This window comes from Abramis brama (assembly GCF_963993115.1).
Source record: "Abramis brama genome assembly, chromosome: 7".
NCBI lineage: Eukaryota > Metazoa > Chordata > Actinopteri > Cypriniformes > Leuciscidae > Abramis > Abramis brama.
In genome coordinates, this window is record NC_139969.1 from 4,373,967 (window position 1) to 4,401,688 (window position 27,722).

The following is a 27,722-nucleotide window of genomic DNA, read 5'->3' on the forward strand; positions in this document are numbered from 1 at the left end:
TTTATTTATTCAGTTGATATGATATGATCATGCTTTTTTACCACTCAAACAATGTCTCTTGGAGGATGTTTCATTAAGGGTCTAACAGGATGAAGTTAAATTGATGACAGGAAAAAAATAACTATAAATTGATTACCATTTAATCTGTATTCTTAAAACAACAAGATTATTAGAGAATAGAAAATAGGAAATAGGAAATGCTGAAAATATTTATTTTGAAGCAGAAATCATTTGATCAAAAACATCAGCTCTGATCAAATTAATTAAATTATTTCCAATTCACTTAAAAGCAAACTAATTTGTATCTTTAAATAACATTAAGTTTATAAACTTTACTTCCTTGATGACATTTTGCCTGTAAAAACGGGTCAGTATTCAGACTTCATATCCCGTCAGAAGTGTTACTGCAATGCAAAGGGAATGCAGTTAGAGAGAGAGATCAGAGAGAGAGAGAGAGAGAGAGAGAGAGAGAGAGAGAGAGAGAGAGAGAGAGAGAGATCAGAGCAGTCAGTGATTCTCCACAAACACTCTTTGAGAAGAATCCTGTGATCCAGAACGAACTACTCGCCCTGGGCTCTGTGAGGCAGTGATTGATCATGTTCGAGGAGGAGGGTCAATCGACTTTTCCTCAAAACAGCTGATGCATTAATTGAGTTCATTCCAGGACAACTGGCTTTGACTGCGCAGATTCTGAGATATTCCGTCGGGGATTGTTTAAGTGTCTCGTCTTGAATGTTGTATGTGCATAGAATATATAATGAGGATTAACAATCAATCTTAAATCATTCTAATGGGACCAAACAAGAATCCTCAAAGAATCAAACTGGATAATTGATCATTTTCACACTAATCAATTATCATTTTTAATCCCAAAAATATGATAATTGAAATAAATTTTGTTTTTGTTTTAAAGTTATACTATAGCTTTAAGGGGTTGAATCATTAAACTACAAGTTACATGCGGACCGCGGAGGAACATTGTTATGGTAATGACGTGAGTTGGATGAGGCTGGTTTCTAAAGTACTTCATCCTGCCTCTATGTATTAATGCTCATGGGTAGCCTAAATGGGTTCCATTCAGACCTTAACATTAAGTAATTACTGTTATATGTCAACAAGATTCAACAAGATATTTTCACCTGGCTATACCCAATGTTTAGATCTGTTGTGGTATTTATGCAAATTAGCACATACATAAGTAGATTATGCACCGTTTGTCCATGTTAACAAACAATTTAAAAAAACTTGTAATACAATTTTTGTTTGTCTTGATGTAAGTAATCAACTTAGTAATTTTCATGGTGATATCTAAAGGTTAAAAATTTTACCCTATTCACGTTAAAAAAAAGAATGAATAGGCGTATGAATAGGATATATTTGGGTCTTTTTCAAAACTTTCCCCTAATGGGATTCTTCGGGACTTTTTTTTCCTTACTCAGGACATATTGAGGATACAAAATCAGTTGAGTTTGATTCTGTTGCAATTTGTTCAACCTTTTTTCATAAAATGACTGGACTACTATGGGCGGTTGAAATTTAAAAGATTGATTTTCGCGCTTCAGGGCAGTGACGAGTAGCCTATAGTCCAGTGGTTGTCCAGACAACCTTAAGCAATGGCCCTGAACGGTGCATGGTTTAATGTCAACATTGTGACAACGCTGTAACAACCTTCAACACACAACGTAGTTATAGCAACCTTTTGGCCATGTTGTTAAAACGTTGTTCGGAGGTTGGGTGCGTTGTGCCAACATTCTGTGTTTGATGGGATGAAAAATGATTGTGATATTAAGAGTAAAAGACTGTAAAAATGCTACAGTGAAAAACTGTTAATTGGTTAACAAAGTTTCCTTATATATGGTCGGTAAATAACTGTGATAGATCTAATGGTACATTTAATGTAATTTTACTGTAAAATAGTTTTTGGAAGTGAAAACAAACAAGTCATTGTGTAATTTACAGTGAAACAAATGTAAATTGACATTCCCACAATTCCCTGCGTGACACTTCACATTTGATGTATTTATGTTGAAATAACTATGTTTCGTCACAGTTTTCTTAGTTTTTTTCTAATCAGTTATGTACATTAGGGTTTTATGTTACATTTAATGTTGTTAAATTAATGTTTATTAAATTTCATGTGTGTTACCATGATGGTGTTTCATGTTTGTGTGAATGACACTGAGCAGCTTCTGTATATATTACAATTAATTTTTTTGTGGAAGAACTGCTTTGATTGATCATGTGACTCTCATTATTGCTGTGATTGATCATGTGACTCTCATTACTGCTGTGATTGTTGGTTGTCAGTGTATTACAATGGTATTAAACAGATATTAATACTTCAATAGGTCGGTAAATTAACATTATATCAGAAAATAAGAAAAAAGAAAAAAAAAATTCTGAAATATCAGAAAAAAGAAAATAAGTGTGCAGTTTCCACGGAAATTATAGGCTTACTATTTTTTCATTATATATATATTTTTTATTGAAAACAATATCTGTATGTATATTTGCATATCTAATGTATAATTGCTACCTTTATACCTGATTGAAATGCCTTGTGACTGGGAGCTTTAATTAAGAGAGACTGGTTCTTGGTGTCTATATGAAAGGAGATTAATTCTGCAGATGAATTACGTCCACTGATGTAAAGATATTAAGCAACTTCTAAAGATGGATATCTTTGTGTGTATAAAGCTCATTGTTAAGGCTCAGATAATGCTGGATACAAATAAATGGAGCCTACGAATGCAAAATGAACAAATTAATTATACCACTGACAATCAGAGCATTTTCAAAACTCAAAGAAACGTCCCATGAATCACCCACACATAGCAACACCTGAGGTCATTTATTTGCAACTGGACACCATTAGGTCTGAATATGATCTAAAAATACAAAGCAGAAGGAAATAAATACATTCAATTTAATGTGGACTAGTAGGCCTACAAATTATTGTAAAACCTTGAAAGCTTCCAAATTTATCTTGGAAAATATAATGCCACATACTCATAATACTGTGGTTCCCCATTGATCAGTAATATCCTAAAGACTCACTGCTTCTCACTGCAGTATAAAATGTAAAAAAAAAAAACCCAAAAAACCCACCAAGATTTAGAACAAGATTTTACAGAACAAAAACCCATGAGGGAGAGGAGAACTGCTTATTCTGCTCAAGGTTGCACTGTATTTCCGGTGGCTCCACACAAGCAGCTTTGATGCAAAAGGACTGGCCTTGTGTGAAACGGGTAATTGTTATTCCTCACTGCCTTTCCTTCACCTCTAAAGCACACCACACGAGTAGCGCATTCGGCTACACTTGTGCATGACAAAGCCAAAGTTGCTGTTAACACTCGTGGCCTTGACCTCTTCTGAAGCGCAGATGAATGCTCCGGTCTCGAGATGTGTAATACTCCACGGGTCCAATTATACACATATTGTGATTGTCAGGCAAGCAACAGCTTCCTGGAGGGTCACAGAGGTGGACACCATATTCACTGCTTTATTATTCTGCAGTAATTTTAGGTTTCGCAGCTGCTGTCTGTTGGAATACTAAATGGATTGTGTGTTTATGTTGTTTAGCATTCAGGAGCTGCGTTTGACCGCGAGTCAGAGCACTCGAGGGAGTTCTGTGCACTGAATGAGTTAGGCCACATTTACATTACATGCTTCAAGGGACTCAATTCCCATTTTGTTTCTTCCATGTGGCACAGATCTATATACATATATATAGCGGACAGATCAATATTCCCCTGTCAATGCAAGTCGTTGAAAAGTGACGTCAACTCAGGTGGACACCAACTGCGATCACATGACACTTTTCAATGGCGCAATGGAGGACAAAGGCTCAGTCCCAATTTTTTGCTGACCTGGTGAGGAAAGCAAAAGGTTGTAGCCTATTATCATTTCACCTGCGTCCATTGCAAATCGCGCCGTTTTAACTTCCTTTTTAAGGTTTTCCAGGACAGTCCTCCTTGGGTTGTTTCGGCAAGTATAGTGTAAAAGCAGATATTGGATATGGGTCACTTTTAAAAGATGTAAGCTGGTCATTAAAAAAAAAAATCGGATATCAACAAATCAGAGTTTAAATGCAGTCTTAGAGAACAAAGTTACAGACAAAAACAACCCCTTGGATAAGGATTATTTAAAAAAGTAAATTAAGTAAAAAAAATATTGCTGGATATAAACTCACATTATCGAACGTCTGGAATGAAACCCAGTCGTGTGTTGGGACATTGTGCTTGTGCTTGATTCTGCACGAATGAGATTAGCTGTCTGCGCATTACTCTGAATTATTAAACGTGATCTTGGCACGGCGATCCACACAACGCTTGGCAGGAGCTTTCGCTTTTGATGTGATGTGCCGTTTTAGTACATTTCCGAATGATTAATCTCTTCCCCAATGGCAACATTTAAAACGCAGGCCAGCATCTGATTTTCACTGCAAATCTGTGGATGCATATGCTAGCTCACTGATGCATATTGCACAGAAAACACTTCCTCTGTCTAATCGAATCTGATTGGCTGGTTTTATGCAATTTCACGAGTTCACTCTTACATCGGTTAAAAAGAGTAAAGATTATGCGTATTTGGCGTGCTGTCCTGGGCAGGGCTCCGAGCTCGGAAATTTTGCCCGAACCCAGAGTACCCCCCCCCCCCCCCATTAAAATTAGGTTTAATTATCTGAACATGCTCCTCCCAAACTTTGTTTATAAAACATCATTTAAGGTAGCAGTAGAACTGAGAACAGAGTCATGTTTACAAATGTTGATGCAATGAACGCTTGAATATAAAAAATTGTCACATAATTTGAGTTTTAAGTCCCAAGTCAGCTTAAGCATCTGTAAAATATGTACTTTTTTACACAAACTTTACACATTGTTTTCTGCACGTTTTGCATAGGCTGCTACATTATTATTTGAAATATGTATTTTTCCATTCCATCATGTTACTGTGTAAAAAAAAGACATTTTACTATATTTTATATATTTTTTGTGTTTTCTGTAAAAAATAATTTTTTGCATAGGCTGCTGCATCATTATTTGCATGATTTATGTTTCCATTCCAGTATGTTATTGGGGTAAAATCTATTCACATAATCCTCCAACCTTTTACACTATCTTTGTGTTTTCTGTACAACTTTTTGCATAGGCTGCTGCATCATTATTTGAATTATTTTTTTCCATTCCAGTCTGTTATTGTGGTCAAATCTATTCAGATAAACCCACAACTAAATGCCACATTGAAGCATGTCAGTCAGACGGTCGGTCACTTCATATATGTGGCCGGAATGAGCTGCGTTTCCATAGTCAAAAGTCTGGTGTAATGTGCGCCAGTCGGTTACATCACTTCCTGTCGTTCTCCTGATGTGTTAGCCAGCTCAGTGAGGCAGCGTGACCGGTGATGGGGTCGCTGTGGTGATGCTCACGGTCTCTGTAGCTGTGGTTGTGATGGAGAGGGTTCATGTCGGCGTACTCAGGCCTGAGTTGAAGCTTGCTGTGAGGGGACGAGGACACCTCCACATCCCTGTTGACTGAGTAGCCCGGCTGAATGCTGTACACCTCCATCACCGAGCGCAGTGACCTGGACTGAACTGCAGGAGAGAGGGGAAGAGGAAAACAGACCTTGTTTCAAGTCACTTCATCATTTCAGTGACTCACTGCTGCATATTCAGTGTGTTCTGTCTCCGGGAGTGAATTTTTTCATTTGTATGTACATAGAATTAAACTTTCTCCCGAGAGCATTTCCATCATACATAAGAATAAAAACTGGATTTAAGAAAAATAACAGTATGTACTATCGTAAATGTCAGGACATACTGTAGCACTCTTCTGGGTTTATTCTGTCATAATTTTCTCAGCCTTTAGAGTCAAAATGATACACTTTCAGAAGAAAAGGGACAATAGCTCTCACTGGGTCGGTACCTTTTTAAAAGGTACACTTTTGTTTCTTTTATGTACTAAAGTGCACCTTCAGATACAAAAGTGTACCTTTTGAAAATGTCTTGAAATGTCTGTTCGCAAACAAAGGAACAAAAGCTGCAGTTTTTGTACCTTTTTTTTTTTCTGAGAGTGTACAAGGTTAAAATGACTTTTGGTTGAACTCTCTGTTTGAAATTTGTTTTTTTCAATAGTTCTTTTCAGTACTTTTAGGTTCTAGAACCTAGATCCAGAATCACTTTTGGCTGTATAGTGCTCTTGAGTTGAGCTATACAGTTCTCTGGAGATTAAAAGAATTTCTAGATTGCGACATTATAGGTTCTTCAGATTCAATGATCTAAATTTACTCTTCAATTTACTTTGCTCTTGTGTTACTTGTGTTACTTTGCTCAAAATGTTGTTTTTTATTAAAAAAATTTTCACAGACTTCTTAGGCTACGTTACGCCTGTCAGTCCAAATCCGATTTTTGTGCAAATCCAATCAGAATTAGCAAATGTGAACTGCAGAAAATCACATGAAATGCGATTTTTACAAATCCGTTTCAATCGTCATCCATATGTGGTTTGGAATCTTAATTTCTGGAAATCCGTTTCAGTCTGACCCCAGTAAACAATTACTGTCTTTCAACGTTGAAATATGTTTGAAAATAAGTCGGTCCGCCTTGGACTGGTTTCAACTAAGTAGTTTCGGCTGGACTGTTTGACTACGTGTTTTTAACTGATCATCTAAGATATCACATGTTTTCAGCTGATAATATAAGACAGGATAAGTCTGGTACATGCTAAAATAACGGAGAAAAACAAACTACCAAACCATGTTCATTATTATCTCAAATAAATGTAAAGAGTTTTACATATTCAATCAAGACGTTGAAGATCGACCTGTTTTCAACGTTGAAAAGTCGTAATTAGACTTACGTCTATTCAATGTCTAATAGACGACTTTTTGCTAGCTGGGACTGCTCTGATTTCGCGTGCTTGTAACTTCCTCACACCACGTAAAACAAAAAATTCTGACGTTGTTATAGGAAACGTGCTGAAAGTCGCTGCAAAAACAAGGTTGTGTTTTTGCAAAGTGCCGGACGAGCAGAAAATGACAATAAATGTTTGAGACTGGCGGAGACGATGTTGTAAATAAGATCAGATTCCAATCGGATACACAAATAATCGAATTTGGACTGACAGTGTGAACGTAGCCTTATAAAACCCTCTTCTGGAGCCCAGTTTGAAAACCCCTGCTTTAAAACACCAGATGCTTTCTAGACTAGAGAATAGTACCAGAGGTCCTTTGTTTTCAGCATCTCCTACTGCTGTGCCTAACCTTGTTTTGTTGAGTGCAAGCAGGCATCGAAACCAACACTGTCAGAGATTAAACCAAGCAGAATATAAGAAAGGTCAAACACGAGTTGAGAAGAAAAGTCGTGCCACATGAAAAATGAATGCAGGTGAGCGTTCTGAACTTCTGTGGTTGTGAAAAGCAGGCATTGCATACCGTCTGACAGCCACGACCCCATTGCTTTGTGATCGCTGTCACTGCTCTAAAAGAACAGAAGAGCCTGAGACTTCACTTCAATGCTGCAGCCTCCCACTTTAACCTGTTCACGAACCTGAATATAAAGCAGGCTACGCCTCGATGTAGAGCCCTAGTGCTTATGTGTCCGTACTATACCGTCTCTTTAAATGAAAAACAGCAGATTATATGCTTGTATTGACATCTCAGGTCAGTAAACATCGATCACTACACGCTTAACAGAGATGTTTGGTAGATACGCAGTTTTCTGAAATGCATTCATAAGCATATCATGATGTAATTGAAGTCAATTTCACAGTTTCATGATGCTGTCTGTGTCTACATTGCTGTTGATGTAGACGAACCTTTGGCAGTGCTGAAGTCCCCGGGGTCCGCGGCCCTCCTGGGCTGGAGGCTCGGGATGAGAATGAGAGAGAAAGAGATGACCAGCACCTAGGAAAAGAAGGAATATTAAACGAGAAGAAGTAAATAAACAAGTCCTGCTACAGTATATGGGTCAGCTTATGACCTACATCCATTAAACAGGCTTGTATAATCAACACTTTCATTATAATCATCACATCATTCTCGTTCTCTATCTGCCACATGCACAGGAAAGATAAAAATAAATGTTCTATACTATAATCTGCAATATTGCAATATCCTCTCTGATATAGGCTACTTATATAAAAATATTTGTTTACATGTAATGCTTTTTAAAAGTTTGGGGTCGGTAATATGATAACATTCTATCCTTCATTTTCCTTTCCTTCCTTCCTTTTTTTCTCTGGGCCATGACTTATTTTCTTTTATCCCTCTTCCTTCTTTTTCACCCCTTTCCTTTCTAAACATGTTTTTGAGATGCTGTAAATCATGAAGTCTGCTCTTTACACCCGTCAGCAATATTGTATTATCCAGCCAGTTCACTTCATTTATCTTCATGGCATCTGTGTTCATTTGAATTCAAATACCCAACCGGTGCCTCCCGAGTCACTTTCGAAATTATTCATTCATCTGCTTAAGAGAGAGATTGATGCTTGAATTTATTGAATTTATTAATAGAGTTCGACCGACACATCTCAACAGAGCACGGGCAGCAGAGAGCACAAACCACAAAACACAAACTGTGAGTATTATTTCTTTTGTTTTATTTACTTTCACTGTCAATGCATTTCATTTTAAAGGACTTATGTCCTTTTACAGAGTCTTGATTTTGTTTTTGGGGTCTACTAGAATAGGTTTTCATGCTTGAATGTTCAAAAACAGATTATTTTCCCGTATTAGTTATTGTTGCAGCTCCTCTCCTCCCAGTCTGTCAGTAACGCTCTGGGGTGCGTTTCCCGAAAGCATCGTTAGCCAACTATGGTCGCAAGTTCCCTCGTTACCAATAGAGTTCAATGGACATTGCGATGAACTTGCGACCATATTGGCCAACGATGCTTTCGGGAAACGCACCCCTGTTTAGTTCCTGTCTCTATGAAGCCCCTCCTTCTGAAAAGCACACTGTGCTCTGATTGGTCGGCTGGACCAGCGTGTTGTGATTGATCAACCGCTTCACGTGTGTTTGGGAAATGTCCCGCCCCTTACCATAATTGCAAGTTTCAACACACTATTAACTAACTCAACCAGGCCCGCCCCTTTATTGTGCATATGCCTTGGACGCAATTATTTAAATAAGGAATATTGCGACATGTTCGTTCCCGGAAGAAAACTCAAGTCTACAATGGAGGTGTTTCAGGGAGTTCAGAAACACTGACACTGATATAGAGAAGAACTCCCGCTTTGGATCTTTGCAGAGCTTTTTCATGCTCAAACAGCAACATTACACACTAAAGACAGTTTAAAATGTTAAAAAGCAATAGGTCTACTTTAATTCTCTTTCAGAGGAGTGTGTGAAGAGCACAGCTGAGAATATTTGGAAGAAGTGTTTGATATGTCTGACTTCTGAGTGCATACTTTGGTATCTTGGCAAATGTGAGCTCAGTCTGAGATGTTGTGGCTCTCTCTAATGGAAGGTGGCAGACAGTTTTCATGAGCAGTCAATGATGTAATCAGTTGAAATGAATGAAATCTCTCTGCTCTGGTCGACGTGTCACTGAAGATTTGTTTGATTCCTTTTTCTACCTCTTCTGCCAGTGTTTACTTTGATTGTGCTTGAGCTCTAAAACTCCTTGGAGCGGGTTACTTCAAAGCATATGCTACCTTTATTCCTTCATTTCTTTTCCTTTCCTTCCATTCCTTCCACCCTCCTCCGCTGTCATCTTACCAGGATGCAGGTTCCCGTTTGAGCCGGTTTACAGGAGCCGTTCATCACCAGAGACTGCAGGCGACGTAACTGCTCCACCAGAGACCTGACAGATAGATGGTGAGAGTGCATTATGAGTTAGAGGAAGGTGAACTTTGGAAATGTACATGTAAAGTCGTGCTTTTAAAGGAAATTGCCACATCTAAGGACAAATATGAGTGCAGAGTGCAATATGATTTCAGAGTGCAGCAAAGTGTTTAAAAAAAATGTAAAGATGGATAAAATAAGTTTTAAAAGTCCATCAAACCAAGTTCTGAAGCTCATCAATATATTATTTTGAATGCCATCCATTTGAAGCCAATTCTAATAGGATCAAACAAGAATTCTCAAAGTTCTGAATAAATTCTGATATATATATATATATATATATATATATATATAATAAATAATTTAGTTATCATACATTTTATTCTAATATTTTATAGGATTCTTGTTTGATTCCATTTGGATTGGGAAAATTATGCAAATTTATGATTCATTAAGGATTATTTGACATGGGGCTGAACACAGTTTTAATACTGATGGTGTAAACTTGGCAAAAAGCATCAAAACTGAATCGCATTAAACATTTTCTAACAGTGCTGATTGGTTCAGGATGACATATTTTGGGGTCTTGAATGCATATAACAAACAAATTCTCTTTGCGTCTTGCCTAACAACACCCTTTAACTGTGGTAAACATCATTATAATGCACAGCCTCTCGTGGTTTATTGCTCAATTTTATGACTGTTTTCACTAGACTTCTCCTTTAAATTTAATAGCTGATTTCATGGCATCTTAAATAGCCTGTAAAATAACCAATAAAACACTGAAAGAAGAGACGTTATGTAAATGATCTTATAATAGAAGATGATTTCAGGAGGGTCAGGTTTATAGCACAGTTAAAGAGCTGTTTGCATGAGCCGGTTATAAAACCTACATATTTTACAGCAGTGGATCTCAACTGGTGGACCACGTTCTGATCGAAGAGAGCAGGGGGAAAACAATGCTAAATGCAAATAATAACATGCAAAGAGCAGAGTAAAACAGAATATTTTTAATGTCATTGCAAAACTATGCAACAAAATGTTGTGCTTCTCAGTGGTTCATTCACATAAAAACATGCAAAGACAAGAAGAGCATAACAAGTAGGAAAAGTATAAATGTAAAATACAGTACTGACATATAGTACGAGATTAAATAACTACTGTATATAATAGCAAAATAAGTCATTTTATAAAAGGAGGAGAAAGAGCTCAGTAATCTGTTGCATACACCACAGGTTGTATATCCAATTAAATTTAATAACACTTGATCAAACGTGTTAATTAAAAGATCAGAAGTTGTATCTGTTAGCATTAGATAATACCCTGTGAACTAACATGGACATTTTTATCAATTAACATTAACAAAATTTAATAAATGCTGTAATATATTGCTCAGTGTTAGTTCATGTTAGTTGACTGCATTATCTAAAGTTAACCAATGTAAAGTGTTACCTCAAATTGTATGATTTTTCTCATATAATAAAATTGCTTGGGATAAAAGCGTCTGCTAAATGCATAAATGTAAATATAAAGAAGGCTGTGTGAAATGCCCTTATTTTTGAAGACTGTAGGGAAAAAATTGCACTGTTCACACTTGGCATGTTTGGTTCGATTAAAACCCTGGTGCGGTTGCTCTATTATGCGGTTCATTTGATTAAGAGTGTGTTCACAATTGTAGTTCAGTTCGTTTGGCTTGTAAAAAAAAAAAAAAAACATTTAGTCCTGCTCCGATTAGCATTCGGATTGGCATTAGCATAGGGATACGTTCATCCCTCCCTGAATGGTCAGTTTTTATGACGTATTGCCTATTTTGAGACGGAGTTACAAAGTAAAGATCCGCACACCGGAGAGCTCCCATTCACAAATTTATTTTAAGTGTGACTATTTTGAGACGGAACATACTGAACATCCAAACAATGCTGTGTTCTGGGATAAATGCACTCGCTGTGTGTGTGTCGCTGCATATGATGGTATTCTGACCAGCTGAGAACTCATGAAGAGCTTATGAAATGTGTAAAGGAGTCAAAACAGCGTCAGGAATCCCTCCGTCACACACACAGACCTTAGTTTGTGTACTAAAATGTTAGATTTTTTTGGGGTCCAGACCAAACGAACTAAGCGAACCGGACCCAAGTCTGAATTGTACCCAAGTCTGCATAAAAAAAGGGCGGTCTGAGGTGCTATTGATGCCGTATGATTCAATAAAACTGTGTGTTTGTGTGCGTCTCACTCACTTTCCTGACAAGAGTGACTGACGCACTGCAAGCAGAGAGAATGTGTCATTCATCTAATGTCATTTCGTCTCACTTCAGCACGAATGGACTCCCACAGTCTTAAAAACATTTGCATTACATTCACGGCAGATAGACGCAAGTGCTATTATGTTCTGAAACCACAGGTTAAAAAACAAAAGTATAAAAGTAATCAGCACTATGCTTTTGCCACCTTCTCCTGCTACCAAACAACAGGGGTAAACAGCCGTCGGTCTGATGCAAACGCCCTGCAGTTCGGGCCTAAATAATATAATGTGAACACAATCAAGTGGGGAGAGGGAGCAATCGAACTTGGGTTTGGACCAGGCACTCGAACCAAGTGTGAAAACACCCTTAGTTTCCTTTTATAGGGTAAGCAATTTCAGTACTCTGTGGCCACTTGATGTCGGGATCCTAAAGCAAAACCAGTTGAGAACCACTGATTTATAGCCTTGTCAGAGCGGAGCGGATCTAAAATTGTTGTAAAATGAGACTTACGTGTTAGTCTTCTCCAGGTGGATGACTTTCCGCTGTAATTGCATATTCTGAGCACTGCAGGCAGCCATCCTAGACCAAAGTATATTGGCAAATTACTCACAGTGTTGAATCTGACATACACACACCCACACACAGCAGCACGTGTACATAAAAACACAAACACTCCCTATATAGTCAAGTCACGTCACGTTTATTTATAAAGTGCTTTTTCCAATATAAATCATTTCAAAGCAGCTTGCAGTGATAACAGGAAAATAATGCAACAAAGTCTGTTTGATTTAGAAGAAAATAGCGTCATAGTTCACCTTATGTAAGTTCAGTGCTGGTTCATTTTTGTTGTAAAAAACGTTATTAATTTAGTTAATTTATATATATAGCCAATCTAGAGAAAACCATATTATAATGGAGTCAATGCAGGCAGATCAATAATATTGTTGAATATTAAATGTCCCCAACTAAGCAAGCCAAAAGCCAAAGGCGACATAATGTGTGTGGTGCTGCTGCATCAATAACATTAGATAATGGTGGTAATATATATATATATATATATATATATATATATATACAGTATATATATATATATATATATATATATATATACATATACAGTACTGTGCAAAAGTCTTAGGCATGTTAATACCCCCCCCCCCCCCCCCCAAAAAAAAAAAAAAATGGTTTTAAGTCAGTTATTTATATCTTTTGCTGTAGTGTGTCAGTAGGAAATATCAGTTTACATTTCGAAACATTCTTTTTGCCATTAATTGTAATAATCCCGTGAGATTTGTGTATGCACAAGGAGTCTGACAACAGCCGGTCTGATCTGATCTCACCATCATCGAGTCCGTCTGTGATTACATGAAGAAACAGAAGAAACTGAGACAGACTAAATCCAGAAGAACTGCGGGAACGTCTCCGAGACGCTTGAAGAAACCTTCCTGTAAAGCTACCTGAAAAACTATGCGCAAGTGTTTGCGCAACTATGCGCAAAAGCCGTTTTAAACGCAAAGGGTCGTTACACCATATATTGATTTGAATTAGTTAATAGAAGTTAAATCATAAATAAATTAAATTTGTGATTTTATTTTTGAAAGCATTCTCACTTTACAGCATTTTAACACAAGTGCCAGTGCTTTTCACAGTGCTGTAGCTTTACAGGAAGGTTTCTTCAAGCGTCTCGGAGACGTTCCCGCAGTTCTTCTGGATTTAGTCTGTCTCAGTTTTTTCTGTTTCTTCATAGGGGATGCCTAAGACTTTTGCACAGTACTGTATATATTTAGGGCCAATCTTTTTTGAAATTGTAATCCAATTAAGAAAATGCTAAAATATTTAAATTTTGTTTTTATTGAATAATTGTGTTTATTGACAATATGAAAAGCAGAAAATTAGCTGTCTGTTTTCTTTGAGGACAGTACAATCCCACAGGTGTTAGCAGACGTTATGTGTAAGTTCAACGACTGATTTGTGAGTGTGAATAATAAACAGCAAGATGGCTTCGCTGCTTTTAGTGACTGCAGCACCGGCTGTGAAATGAGTTTGTCCTTTGGACAGATAAACCCACGGGCTCTTCCTTAAAGGCCAATTTCATGCCCGAAGTTTGTGCAGCAGTGTGTTCTCAAAAATGTCTCCATCCTCTCCGAGGATATTCCATTCCTTTGATCCCAAGTTTAGATAAGTTCAAGCCTGGGTTTTTAATGACTTTCAACCTCAATTTCAACTTCACTGCAAGTTTACTTCTTAATGAGTTTTTCTTTGATGTCATATTTATTCATTGAGACTTGTACCACAAACTGGTCCAGTACAATAGTTCACAAAATACACTACCGTTCAAATGTTTTTGCATATATTTTCGAATGTAATTTATTCCTGTGATCAAATCTGAATTTTCAGCATCATTCCTATCATCAGTCTTCAGTGTCACATGATCCTTCAGACAACATTCTAATATGCTGATTTACTCAATTCTCAATCTATTTGAAATATAAATATTTGTAACAATGTAAAAGACTGTGATGTCACTTTAATTTAGCATGTCTTTTCTGAATATGAGCAATCATAAAAAATAAAAATTGACCCCAAACTTTTGATCTGTAGTGTATCCAATTCTGCTTTCTCATTCTACATATGCAAGTTAAAAAAAGAGTGAGCTGAAATTGTAGAAATGATGCCTGCATTCAAGTGTGTGTGTGTGGTTCAGGTATTCCCATGTTGTGGGGACAAAATGTGGGGACAAAATGTTTTTTTTAATGTAAAAATGCCAAAAGTTTAATATGGAAAGTCCCCATAAAACATGAAAACCCAACGTGTGTGTGTGTGTGTGTCTCTGTTTGTGTTTACCTGCCCTCCAGTCCATCTATATATTCTTTCTTTTTCTTGCGGCTCTCCTGTGCCGACTGCTTGTTTCTGATTTTCCTTCGAATCTTCTTCAGAATCTTTTCTTCGTACTAATAAAAACATGGGAGAACAAGCCAGGCAAAATGTTAAGAGGAATTCATCTTGAATTGAGATGGCACAAGTGTCTACATTTCAAACATTTATTCTGATACAGATTTTAGTGGAAGGTCTGAAGTATGCGGTTTGTGAGTTGAATCAAATCAGCTTAATCATGTCATTATCATTATCGTATACACAGAGGGAAAAACCTCTTGGACTGAGAATGTGTTATTACGATGAGAGCTGCCTTTGCCTTTCATCACTGACTTCCTTCATCTCAGCCTTTATAAAAGCCTCTTTCCTCCCTGCTGATGTCTGATCTGGCTTCCAGCAGTAAATATAGAGACATGGAGCAATGGCACGTGCAGGACATATTACAGGTGGCCATGTGACCTTGGTCTAACTCAGGTGGAACATGTGTGTGTTCAACGTACCTTGTTTAGAGGCAGTTGGCTGGGAAGATTGACTCCTTCCTTGGCTAAAAGTTTCTTCTCATCTTCATTGAGCATCAGTTCTTGCTGGGATTGCTGGTTGGAGGGTTTTGTCTAGACACAGAAGCACATTTCATTTCATGCTCTTGTTCAAAAACTGCACATGTTTTGATTATGATTAAAGACACTTTACTTTAATCATAATCTATAGATTTATAAACTATAAACATAATCTATAAACTACAGATTTACTAAACATGGCAAAGTAGCTTGAGAGAAAAAATTAAATTCCAAATTCCAAATTTAACGCAATTCCAAAAAAGCACAGATGGGAGTGGAAAGTTCTGCATTTAAATTAAAGTTAAAAAATTAAATTAAATTAAAATTAAAGACGCGGCTAAAGTAAATCACCTTGCATGATTCATTTAAATATTCTCCTCCCATAAATGTTGCATCTGAAAGGGAAACTCCTACAAATGCATATTCAATAAGGTCAGCCGCAAAAATAACCCTGTTCACGCAAGTATCAATGCAATGCATTATGACAACAAAAGTGCTGCGGATACATTTGTTCATCTGTGTGATTTTATCCAGCATGCATCATAATGCATAAACCAGACGCAAACACTGAAACAGCATCTGTGGAGGCCTTAAAGCACTGTGAAAAGCATTAACAGCTCTCTGTTGTGCTTTATGTTGCCCAGTAATGTTTACAGGTCAAAGTCATTACCTGTATGCTACAGGACGACCCTATGTTTACCGTATGTTTGATTGAATACAGCAACATTAGAGCAACATTAAGCTGTTTACTGTCTACACAGGCGGATGCTTTGTTAGATAATGCACACTTAACTCTTTCCCTGCCATTGACAGAATTTTCCGTCATTTATGAGACAACGCTTGCCACCAAACGCCAATTTTACACATCTGGGTTTTTGGCTTCCGGATTCCGGATATATATACATATACTATATACTATATACATGGGAAAAAGTGCATGGGTAAACTTTTTGCAATCCAATTAATAATTGAATAATTGTATGTTTATTGACAAAATATGAAAAGTAGAAAATTAGCTGTCTGTTTTCTTTGAGGACAGTACAATCCCACAGGTGTCTGTTAGCAGACGTTCCTGTATATATATACAGTAACTGTGTGTATATACGTAATGGGAATTTAGATTTTATATTTTTCTCAGCTTTTTGTTCAAAATGTTGCTTTTTATGAACTTACTCACATTGTTGATTAAAAAAAGAATGCATGAAACTTTTTTTGTCACTCTGGGATTGACTTTTTAGTATGGAAGCTTGTTTCCGCCACTAAATAAAAACTTGCCTTTGCGAGTTATAAAGTCAGAATTGTGATGTATAAACTCACAATTAAATTTTTTACCTCAAAATTGGACTTTATAACTTGCAATTGTGAGTTTATCTCTCACAATTTTAAAAAAAGAAGTCCGAATTTTGCATTGCGAGAAAAAAAAATCAGAATTGCGAGAAAAAAAATCAGAATTGCGAGAAAAAAATCAGAATTGCGAGAAAAAAATCAGAATTGCAAGAAAAAAATCAGAATTGTGAGTTTATATCCGGCAAAAAGGTCAGGACTGCGAGATGTAAACGCGCAATTGAGAGAAAAAAAGTCTGAATTGTGAGGAAAAAGTTGCAATTGTTCTTTTAAATAGTTTTGTTCAGTGGCGGAAACAAGCTTCCACATCTTAGTGAACAACGCATGCAATAAGCTGCCTTTAATTTTAGCCTAAATCTAAATTTGTTTTCTTACAAGTCTTTTTAGAGCTATTGTGTGTTTCTCTCTTCCTCCACATCTCCTGTTTTCTAGAATGAAATCATCTCCACTGCTTTCTCTCTCTCTCCTCTCCTAGTTGCCATGTCACACTGAATGTCACAGCAGGACTGTGTAGTCACACACATGGTGTCTGTTCATGTTCTGTCAGACTCAGTCAGTACTCACCGGTTCTCCGATGTTGGAGAGCAGCAGGTCTTTTACTGTGAGCTGGTAAACGGGGGTTGGTTGAGTTCTCGTGCACTGAGCGTCTGTCAGACCGTCATTGAACAGACAGGCTTCCCAATCTGCTGCACGCACAACACACACACACACACACACACACACACACACACACACACACAGAGGAGTGTTTTACATCGCAGAATGCATTTACTTCACACTGTGTCTGAAGACCAACTGACAAAAAAGATATTTTCATTTTCTGAGAGGTTGTTGTTACATTGCCAGATGGTAGATAGAGTTTTGGTGTTTTTTAGGATGTTGGCAAATAGTTGCTAGGTTGTTTTGAGAGTTTACCACCTTTATAGGTGGTTGCTAGGCTGTTGCTAAGGTTTTCTAAGTGTTTATCACATTTCTATGTGGTTGCTAGGCCATTGCTGTGCAGTTGCTAAAGAGTTCTGAGTGTTTTTATTTTTAGGAGGTTGCTAAGCTGTTGCTATGCAGTTACTATTTACTAAGGGGTTTCCAGGGGTCATTACCCCTATTCCCTGGTTGCTAGGGCATTGCTATGTAGTTTCTAAGATGTAGAAGTGTTTATCAAATTTCTAGGTAGTTGCTAGGCCGTTTCGGTGTAGTTGCAAGGGTGTTCTGATGGTTGTTAGCACTAAGGGGTTGTTACCCCATTTTTGGGTTGTTGTTAGGGCGTTGCTATGCAGTTGCTAAGGTGTTCTGGGTGTTTATCAAGTTTCTATGTGGTTGCTAGGCCGTTGCTGTGTAGTTGCCAGTGTGTTCTTATGGTTGTTAGCACTTAGGGGTTCCAAGGGGTTGTTACCCCATTTCTGGGTGTTTGTTAGGGCATTACTATGCTAATGCTAAGTGTTCTCAGTGGTTGTTAGCACATTTTTGAGTGGTTGCAATTGTTTTAGGTGGTTTCTATTGGTGTTGCTTGATGGTTGCCAAGGTGTTCTGGTGGTTGTTAGCACTAAGGTGTTTCAAGGGGGTCGTTACCCCATTTCTAGGTGGTTGCTAGGGTGTTTGCTATGCAGTTGCTAAGATGTCAAAAATGGGTCATTACCTGATTTCTAGGTGGTTGCTAGGGTGTTGCAATGCAGTTGCTAAGGTGTTCCAATTGTTTTTTTTCTGGGTGGTGCTAGGGTTTTTGCTATGCTGTTGCCAAGATGCTCCAATGGGTAATTGCCCCATTTCTAGGTGGTTGCTAGGGCACTGCTATGCAGTTGCTAAGATGTTCTATGTGGTTTCTAGTGCGTTGTGATGCAGTTTTCAAAGTGTTCTTAGAGGTTGAGAGCAAATTTATGAGTGGTCTCTAGGGCATGGCTATACAGTTGCTAAAGTATTCTGAAGGGATGTTAGCTTATTACTGGGTGGTTTTTTGGATGTTGCTATGCAGTTGCTAAGGTGTACTGAGCCGTTCTTGTCACATTTATATGTGGTTGCTGCTGTTCTAGGTGGTTGATAGGTTGTTGTGACTTGTGAGTGGTTGATAGGTGGTTGCTTACTGGCCCAAGTAAAAAAATAAAGTTAATCCTGTTTGTAATGTGATTGTAGTACAGAAACACATTTAATTAAAAATCATATTTAGCAGAAGTAAAACGTATGTCTGTTATTATGGTCTGCTTCCTCAGAAAGATCAGAGGCTTCTCCTGCCTGGCTCAGAATTATAATTGTATTAAAGGGATAGTGCACCCAAAAATTTAAATTCTGTCAGTAATTACTCTCCCTCATGTTGTTCCAACCCCATAAGACTTTCGTTCTTCTTCAGAACACAAATTAAGATATTTTTGATGAAATCTGAGAGCTGTCTCACTCCTCCATATGCTTCTATGTTATTGAAACTTGCCGGCCCAGAAAGTTAGTAAAGACAATGTTCAAGTGACTACAGTGGCTCAACCATAAGTTTATCAAGTGACGAGAATACTTGGAATCAGACTTTGAACTCTGAAAGCTTTGAAAGTCTGTTGTGTATTCTGATTTTTCAAGCCTTACAGGTTTTTGTGATTGAAACAACAAATGGAAATGCAACAGACTGCAATTTTGCCTTATTTCTGCAATTTTCCACATTTTTAGTAGGTCAATTGCAGCTATCAAGATACATAAATCCCAGGCTAATCAAATTGATCAAAACATGTTTGCCTGTCCTGCTGCTGTATTACAGCAAATGAGGATTAATATGGCCTACTCAGAGAATAGTACAATTGAACAATAATAACCCAAACAAAAACAAAAAAATATATTTTTCTTACAGAGTTGAGTTGATTTCTTGATCTCAAATAAAAACTGAAATATTTGTAGCCTATGCAACTTGGTTGCACAAAAGGTAGTTTTCATAAAAAACTTAATACATTTATTTAAGCATATATAATTAGTAAATAAGCTCATCTATAGTGTTTTTAATAGCTAACTAACAAACTGTGAACATTGGATAACTTTCCTGAGGTTAATGCAAAATTAAATTATTGATGTCTTTCCATGGTTGAAACACTGATTAAGTGATTATATGAGACATGATTCATTTCAGTAAGTATACTGTATCTTTCAACTTCTGATATTCATGCATAAAATGATAAAATGGACAGAATCTCAAAGCTAAGACTTGTTTACAAGTCTTGTTTACTAAGTAACAAAGTTACTTAAGTAACAAAGCACAAAGCTCCTTGTGATTATTGGATGGATTATTGGATGGGAGGCGTGCTACAAATAATGTTTAGTGTAGGGAATAACTGTGGATCTGGCAACCCTGGCTTGAACTACAGGTAATTCATAGGGTCAAATAGAGCCTGCTTTAACGTTGCTATTTTTTAACTGTTAATGCGTTATTTGTTGCGTTAGTTCCAGTAGAGATTTCAACAATGCCTTTATGCCACTTTACTTAAAAAACAAACAAACAAACAAACATCTGAGACAAAGTTGATACTTGAAACATAAGTGAGAAGTTTCCTGAGCTATAAAAGACAGTGGTGGACGAATGTCACAAATCAAGTATTTGAGTAAAAGTACAAATACCATGTTAAAATATTACTCCAGGAAAAGTATAAGTAGCCTACTTATTTAAGTTTGACTTAAACGTACAGAAGTGCTTGATTTTTAAATGTACTTATTAAGTATAAGGTAAAAAGTACTGACCAATGAAACACATAGCTATTTATTCTAGCCAGCACTAATCAGCACAAATAAGAAAGATTGGTGCATATTTGCAGTGTTATTTGTGAACCAATTCAACAGGTTCATTAGAAAGAATTAATCGGACATCGCTATTTTTTAACTGTTAATGCGGTATTGTCATGTTAACTTGTCCTAAATTCAACACTAGAGATTTTCTTCACACACACTATGAGTTTCAGTCTGAACACGTTTTTCTGCCCCCTTTTGATTGACAGGATATAATCGGCCATGATCATTGGCTGTTTTTAAGCAAGTAAATAATTGAAATAATAATGAAAATAATTGCTTTTATCTGCCGATACCGATTATTGGCAGATAAATCGGTGCATCTCTACTTTATTGCATCCCTGATGCAGTGTGTAGTCACCTGATCTGTACTCTTTAAATTTGTATTGACATAGTGATTGTTGATGTTGTTTTGACTGCAAAATAATCAAGATTCTGGTGGGACTGCTGTTTGAAGAGTGAGATCTCACCCAGATCAATGGAGATATCTGGCTCTGTGTTTGCGGCATGAGCGGCCGGCTGAGGAAGAAGATGAGGATGCTGAGGGAGGAAGATGGAGTCGAAGAGCGGGCTGGTGGGGGGTGGTGGGGGGCTGTCCAGGTGGTCTGACGGGGTGTCGTCACTGATTCCACTGTCACAGGGTGAAGGGACCCAGAGAGGAGAGCAGGGCTCCGACAGCAGGGAGTCCAGAAAGCTATCAACAACACCTTCACCGTGACTCTGACTCTGCAGTGATGCAGACACAAAACACAGAGAATAAACACACATCTGTGTCACAGCAGAGACACACATGCACAACCATGATACACACTCATTGCAGATGCGTCATCTGTGTCTCTAAAGTACAGTATTTCATGTTTCGTTCACTTTAACATGGACTTTAATTGCTCCTACAAAAGATAAAGTGGGTTTTCACAGCGATGCTATAGATATAGAAGAACCCTTTTTGGTTCCCTAAAGAACCTCTCAGTGACCAGTTCTTCATTTAAAGAACATCTTTTTGGGGAGTGAAGAGCATTTAAACATGTCTAAATACCCTTTTTCCTCTATAAAGAAATTTATATTTAGAAATATTATATTTATATTTCTATAAAGAAAATGGATGTAAGATATTCTTCATGGAACCATCAATTGCAATAAAGAACCTTTATTTTTAAGAGTGTAAGAGAATTCAATTTCGTCTATATTTACACAAAATATATAACACACAAAATAAGAAAACAAATATTTCCATTTATAATACATAAATTTGCACCCTTGTTAGTATGTACTAATGGCAACTTTAACAAATTAACCCAACCAGCGATGACATGCATCAATTTCCCTCATGTAACAACATGTTTCAAGGGAAATTAAAGCATGAAATGCTTTCCTAAATAGATACACAGCAAATCATCATATTAGACTGATTTCTGAAGGATCTGAAGACTGGAGTAATGATCCTTTGATCACAGGAATAAATTACAGTCTAAAATGTATTTAAATAGAAGGACCGATATTTTAAATTGTAATAATATTTCACAATATTAATGTTTACACTGTATTTTTGATCAAATAAATAGCCTCTGTGAGCATAAGAAATATATACTCCTTTCGAAATATTTGTACAAAAATTCTCAACAGTTCACTATAGGTTTTTAGAATAATACACAACAGTTTCATATCGGATACAAACACACACAGAAGTTGACAGACAAATCTGGGTCAGACATGTCACTGGAGACACACAAGAAGAATTTCAGGGTGCCTCATTTATTAAAATAACTAAAAAATAAAATATTCTCAGTATGCTCTCAGTAGGACGGTTGTCTGTGATTGATCAGATAAACTCATAAATGTCAAATGGCATTTCACTCACGCTTTGATCCGTGATTGACCACGCAGAGAGGTCACCATCGCTCTCCATATGAGAGACCTTATGGGGCTCGAGGAGCAGGTCTAGGAGTTCGATCCCGGAATAACCCTGAGATATAGAGGAAAGGTGAAAAGATGGAGGAAATGTGGGAGAAAAACAAATGTAAGTCATGTCAGAAGGTGCTTTCCCACAATAAAGTCACCATGAACCTTCCCGCATCTCTTCTCTTCTCTGATGACGTGTTAAGGGCGGAGCAACCTGTCACTCACACCAGATCCACCAATCGCATTTTATCTGGACAAGCTGATCTGGTTTTAAAGGGGGTTTTGGCAGATATCAGCTGGTCAGGTTTAGAGAAAAGCTGGCTGACCATCTAAACCAGGTGAAATATCCTAAAAACAACATCTAAAAAATGTGGTTTGCTTGTTTTTGCTGGCCATGCTAATCTGGTTTGCTGGTATTAAAGGGGTTTTTGGCACTTATCAGCTGATCAGGCTAATCGATCATCTGAACCAGGTGGAAAAAAAACAGCTTTTAAGTTTTAAGCATTTAATACACATATGTGCTGTTCACTAAAGCAATGGCATTCTGTCTTTCGGTGCATGCAAGTCATGTCGGAAAGATCATGTTTACAAGTTTGACGTCACTACAAAGTCGTAATTACGAGTGGGAAACTTGAGGTCGCCTCAACCAGATGCGATATGGATGCAGCGTCTGTATTAATGGTAAATTGTACATAAAAAATACCATATATTGTACAATAACAACAAAATATTTAGTGATTCAATTTACAGTACCTTCATAAATTGAATGAAAAAGCAACAACAAAAAAAACTTTTTTACTCTTCAAGCTCAGTTTTTACAGGACAAAAACACTATCTCAGTGTAGACGGAAGGGCAAAATGTACGTCAGATAGCCTATCCGGATTAATGGCAAATCGATGTCTTAAGCAAATCTGAGCACAGTTTGAGAATTTGTTGAGAAAGACAAGTGATATTACTGGGGTTTTCCTTGGAAGAAAAATATCATAGAGGTTTTCTGTCTTAGGATAGTAAGCATTCTTCTAGAAACCATCCTGGTGACCTCTCAGATTTTCTTCAGAAAGTGTCTTCATTACTTCCGCATGTCTGGGGTCCTGAATGTAAAACTTCCCTCCACAGTTATTAAAGAGTGAGGCAGGAAGCTGCTCCGACCATTAAAGTTTAACCATGTCCGCTGGGCATTATTAAGTATTCATTTGAAAGTCTTCAGAGTCATTGTTAGTGCTGTAGCACCGAGAACACCTGTAGTTAGTGTAAAGACGATGACATTTGAAGCACAGCTGGCTGTTTGTGACACAGCTGACAGAAACATCTCTCGTCAAGCCTGGTTACAGCATAAAACAACAGGATAGCATCAAATGTGTCAGGAAAAGATGACAAAATGAACGAACCCATGTGACGAGGCCATGCACCTGATATAATGAGCACGAGGACACTGTGACCTATCGTGCTTTACATCTGACATGTTGAAGTCTGCTAACTCAGAAAAGGAGAGAAATATAAAGGAAAAGAATATCATGCTCGTAACAATAGTTAAGTTTCCCTCTGCCAGAGAAAGTAAAGTCGATCCCTCAGCAGTTAGTCTGATTCAGCATCACACACACACACACACACACACACACACACACACACACACACACACACAGACAGACAGATTGAGACAGAAAAGATTGGCTTTGAGTCTCTTATTGGTTTTCTGTTTTAGATTGTTTAGTTGATTAGCTATCTGTGCAGAATTAAATTAGGTTGTTAGACTGCAAACAAAAGATTTTCTTCCTGTGTATTTTTGTCTTGTTTTCCCGTACAAATATCTAAACAATCTTAAATAAGATGCATTTACTTGAGAAGCAAAATTACTTAAGATATTAAGTCTTGTTTACTTAAAAATTGATGTAAATTAAGTGAGTTAAAGAGAAAACTTTGATTTATTTATTTGTTTCTTGATTTAAGTGTAATTTTGATGCATTTTTCAGAAAACAAGACTTATGTCATTTTGATTCTTAAGTTATTGTCTCTTGATTTAAAAATGTTTAGATGTTGGTACTGGAAAACAGTGTAGTTTTGCAGTGTAGTTTTGCTAAGGGGATTTCTAGCAACTAAATGTACTCTTTCTATCTTGGTAGACCAAAGTCCTCAATGAATGTATGAATGCCTTCGGGAAGGAAAATCATTAATGAGATCTATTCATTTGATCTCAATTGCATTTTGCAGACAGCAATTAGATTTGTTGGAGATATAATTGAGACGTTTGCTTACAGTAAATCTCCTGCCGCTCAGATTTATCTTCAGAAAAGCATGCTGCAGTAATATTTATCTCAACAATGAGATAAATGTTTCAAAGTGTGCACAGATGATATCAAAAACTGCAGTCAAAACTTTCAATATGAAATCAAATGTTGCCAAGACCAAACAATTTGAGCTTTCATCAATATTATTTGTATCTCTTCAGTATCTCAATTCTTCCTGACAGCAATAAAACTGAATGGAGATCAAAAAAGGGGGCCAGATTTACTAACAAATCCTCTTTTGATCTTAAAAAACTAAATTTTTTGATTTACTAAGGTTTGCGCTCGTCAATTTACTGGTGTTCGTTTCATTATTTACCACCAAAAAATAGCATGTCTTAAACCAGATGCTAATTGGTGCTGCTCTTGGTAGATTGTGTTGTTTGTCATTATGGAAATGATCCGGCCGCGTCTGTGTTCTTTCATTTGAAGCTTTGTCAGTCAATCACACACAGAACGTTCCACTCTTATCGGACTAACACTAATTTGCCCTGTTTAGTAAATCTGGCCCATAGACTGTAGTCTCAGATTTTTCTTTCATCTAGAGTTTCAGTCAAAAAGTACTTGATTTTTTAAATGTGCTTATTAAGTATTCAAAGTAAAAAGTTCTGATCAATGAACCACATAGCTATTTATTCTAGCTAGCACTACTAAGAAAGATTGGTGCATATTTGCAGAATGAATCAGAAATCGCTATTTTTTAATTGTTAATGCGGTATTAGTCACGTTCACTTGCCCTAAATTCAACACTAGTCATTTTCTTCACACACACACTATGAGTTTCAATCTGAACACGTTTTTCCCGCCCCTTTTGATTGACAGGATATAATCGGCCCTGATCATTGGCTGTTTTTAAACATGTTTTTGACATGGGAATGACATGTTTTTATGGAATGTAGTGAAGTAAATGTACGTTTCCCAAAATAAAAACATACAGATACTTGAAAAATGTGCCAAAGTAGAAATTATTTGTTACTGATTAAAGAGCAATTAAACTTTCCTTTGTGAAAAATGGCTTATTGATGGATTTCCTAAAGGAAAGGTTTCATTTGGTATGACAAAGCCATACTGAAAACGATGATAGCTCGTGCTTAGAATGAGAAGGTGGCAGTGTGGGTATCTAATCCCAAAACAGATACATTTCTCCAATGAATAACTCAAACCCTTGGGATCTTTAAACCTCGGCTTAGTTTTTCATTCCAGACGGGCATGTTCTCTCAACCTTCAGTTTATTTGTGTTTCATTGACAGGATTCTCCAGCAGCCAGCGACCCACATCGCTCCTGGTCATGCGGTTTAGCAGTGAAGATAAGCTTATCTCATCTGAGCAAAGTTTTGTATGGCTTGTGCTAATAGCACAGAAGAGTCACACAAAACCATGGCATACTTGAGTCCTCTAAAGAGCAGTTTCATATAGCTGGCGGTTTCAAGGATGTTTGTGAAGTGAGACTCAAAATCAGATGTGTTGATTTGCATTTTGTCATCAAACAAAAATCAAACTAACTTTAACTTCCAGTTTCACTTGGGAGGTTTATTATAAACTGATTGCTACTAAATCAAGATTATAGACGGCAAAGTAACACTGACGCTGGATGAGTGCGTGTGAGTAATTACGACATTTTAGTCTATTGAGCGGATCTGCTGAACTTTCTCTGCCTCATCTTGTTGTTAATGGAAAAACTCTGTGAGGAGCCTTGGGTTTAATTCTTGTTTTCGAGCACGCTGATGAGTTACTAGACTAATTAGGAAAAGATAATTATCCTCGGGGTTTGTATTATTGCCATTTCCACAAGCTTCCAAGCATGGGAAATACACCAATTCAATAAAACCGCAAAATAGCAGGATGCTTTTTTGTTCTCGATTGATGAGATATAAATGGAGAGCAAATTTAAGTTTTGAAAGAGTGAAAGAACATCTCACATATCTCAACTAGAGTTTCGTAAGAGATCTTAATAATGTCTCAAATTTGCCCAGATCTGCCAGAAAACTCAAACCCTTTTTAATCAAATTCTTCCTAGACAAACAATGTTCTCTGTGCTGTTCATCTTCAGATCATCAAGCTCAACTACATTATTTGGGTCATTCTCAAAAAGCAGTGCCTTAGCTCTGTTTAGTGTGTAATGGGATAAAAAAACTGGAAAAGAGAAAAAAAAGTTTTAAATGTTTTTCATTGTATCATCAAACATTTTCCATGTCCCCATTCATATATATCATATATCCTACTGAAAAAAAATATTCGTTGAATTTAATAAAAAAAATTATGGTAAGTGGTTCCACACAATTGATTTTAGCTACACTTAAACAAATGCATTAAGTTGAACTTAATCAATTTTAGTTCAACTTAATGCTTTTGTTTAAATGTAGCTAAAATCAATTGTGTGCAACCACTTACCATAATTTTTTTAATTAAATTCAACAAATCATTACTGTATAGGTTACCGGTCAAACTTTTTTTTTTTTAGAGCAAAAGAGCATAAGGTGAGCATAAAATACTTCTTTCTAAAACATTAAACAAAAAAAACAAAATTATTCCAAACTTTTGACCGGTATATATATATGAGTCTTTAAACTGACTGATACTGCTGTTATATACTTATTTATTTTTCTAAATATATGAATTTGAAGCATACAATATTTTGGAGGACACACCCAGTTATGGTGGTCCAGTAATGTCTATGGCTTTTACAGGGCCTGAGGTGGGCCGGTTCGGCAGTAACCTTTTCAAATTAAATTATTATTATTATTTTTTTATCAAAAATGGCACTGTTACCTGAGAAGGACCCCATTCCAAACAATGAAAATCACAGTAAAAGCAAAGGGAATGCAATACTTCACCTTGTCTGAGAGAAGTGCCATGTTCCAGGCACTAGAATCCATGTGCAAGAAATCAGATTATTAAAATCCAGAGAGAAAAATATACAGTATGTCAGTGTGGTGCTGTCCTCGCACAGTTGTGTTCCTGAATGTGTTCTCTGTTCTAGGACAAAGTTGAAACTCCAGA

At 36.9% G+C, this 27,722-nt stretch overlaps 1 protein-coding gene across 2 annotated transcripts; it reads right to left on the bottom strand.

Annotated features, from left to right (window-relative positions):
- Positions 1–2,831: 2,831 nt before the first annotated feature.
- On the bottom strand, positions 2,832–27,718 carry creb3l3b (cAMP responsive element binding protein 3-like 3b). Of its 2 annotated transcripts, none has more exons than XM_084118816.1 (10): positions 27,557–27,705; positions 22,399–22,503; positions 21,011–21,266; positions 17,361–17,482; positions 15,396–15,506; positions 14,866–14,972; positions 12,532–12,600; positions 9,716–9,800; positions 7,815–7,902; positions 2,832–5,593 (listed from the first exon to the last, which is right to left on the bottom strand). In XM_084118816.1, the coding sequence occupies exons 1-10, from the start codon at positions 27,596–27,598 to the stop codon at positions 5,346–5,348; spliced, it is 1,233 nt and encodes a 410-aa protein (XP_083974942.1). In that variant the 5' UTR covers positions 27,599–27,705; the 3' UTR covers positions 2,832–5,345. The 2 variants fall into 2 exon arrangements, with proteins under 2 accessions (XP_083974942.1, XP_083974943.1); XM_084118817.1 differs by having other exon boundaries at positions 4,695–5,593; positions 17,361–17,479; positions 27,557–27,718.
- Between the last annotated feature and the right edge of the window lie 4 nt (positions 27,719–27,722).

Bases quoted from the DNA above. Each gene is read 5' to 3' on its own strand.
- creb3l3b (XM_084118816.1), bottom strand. From the start codon at position 27,598: ATGGATTCTAGTGCCTGGAACATGGCACTTCTCTCAGACAAG. The intron at 21,267-22,398 runs GTGAGTGAAATG...GCATCACTGCAG, and splicing joins GGTCAATCACGGATCAAAGC to AGTCAGAGTCACGGTGAAGG. The intron at 15,507-17,360 runs GTGAGTACTGAC...TTCTGTGTCTAG, and splicing joins TCTCCAACATCGGAGAACCG to ACAAAACCCTCCAACCAGCA.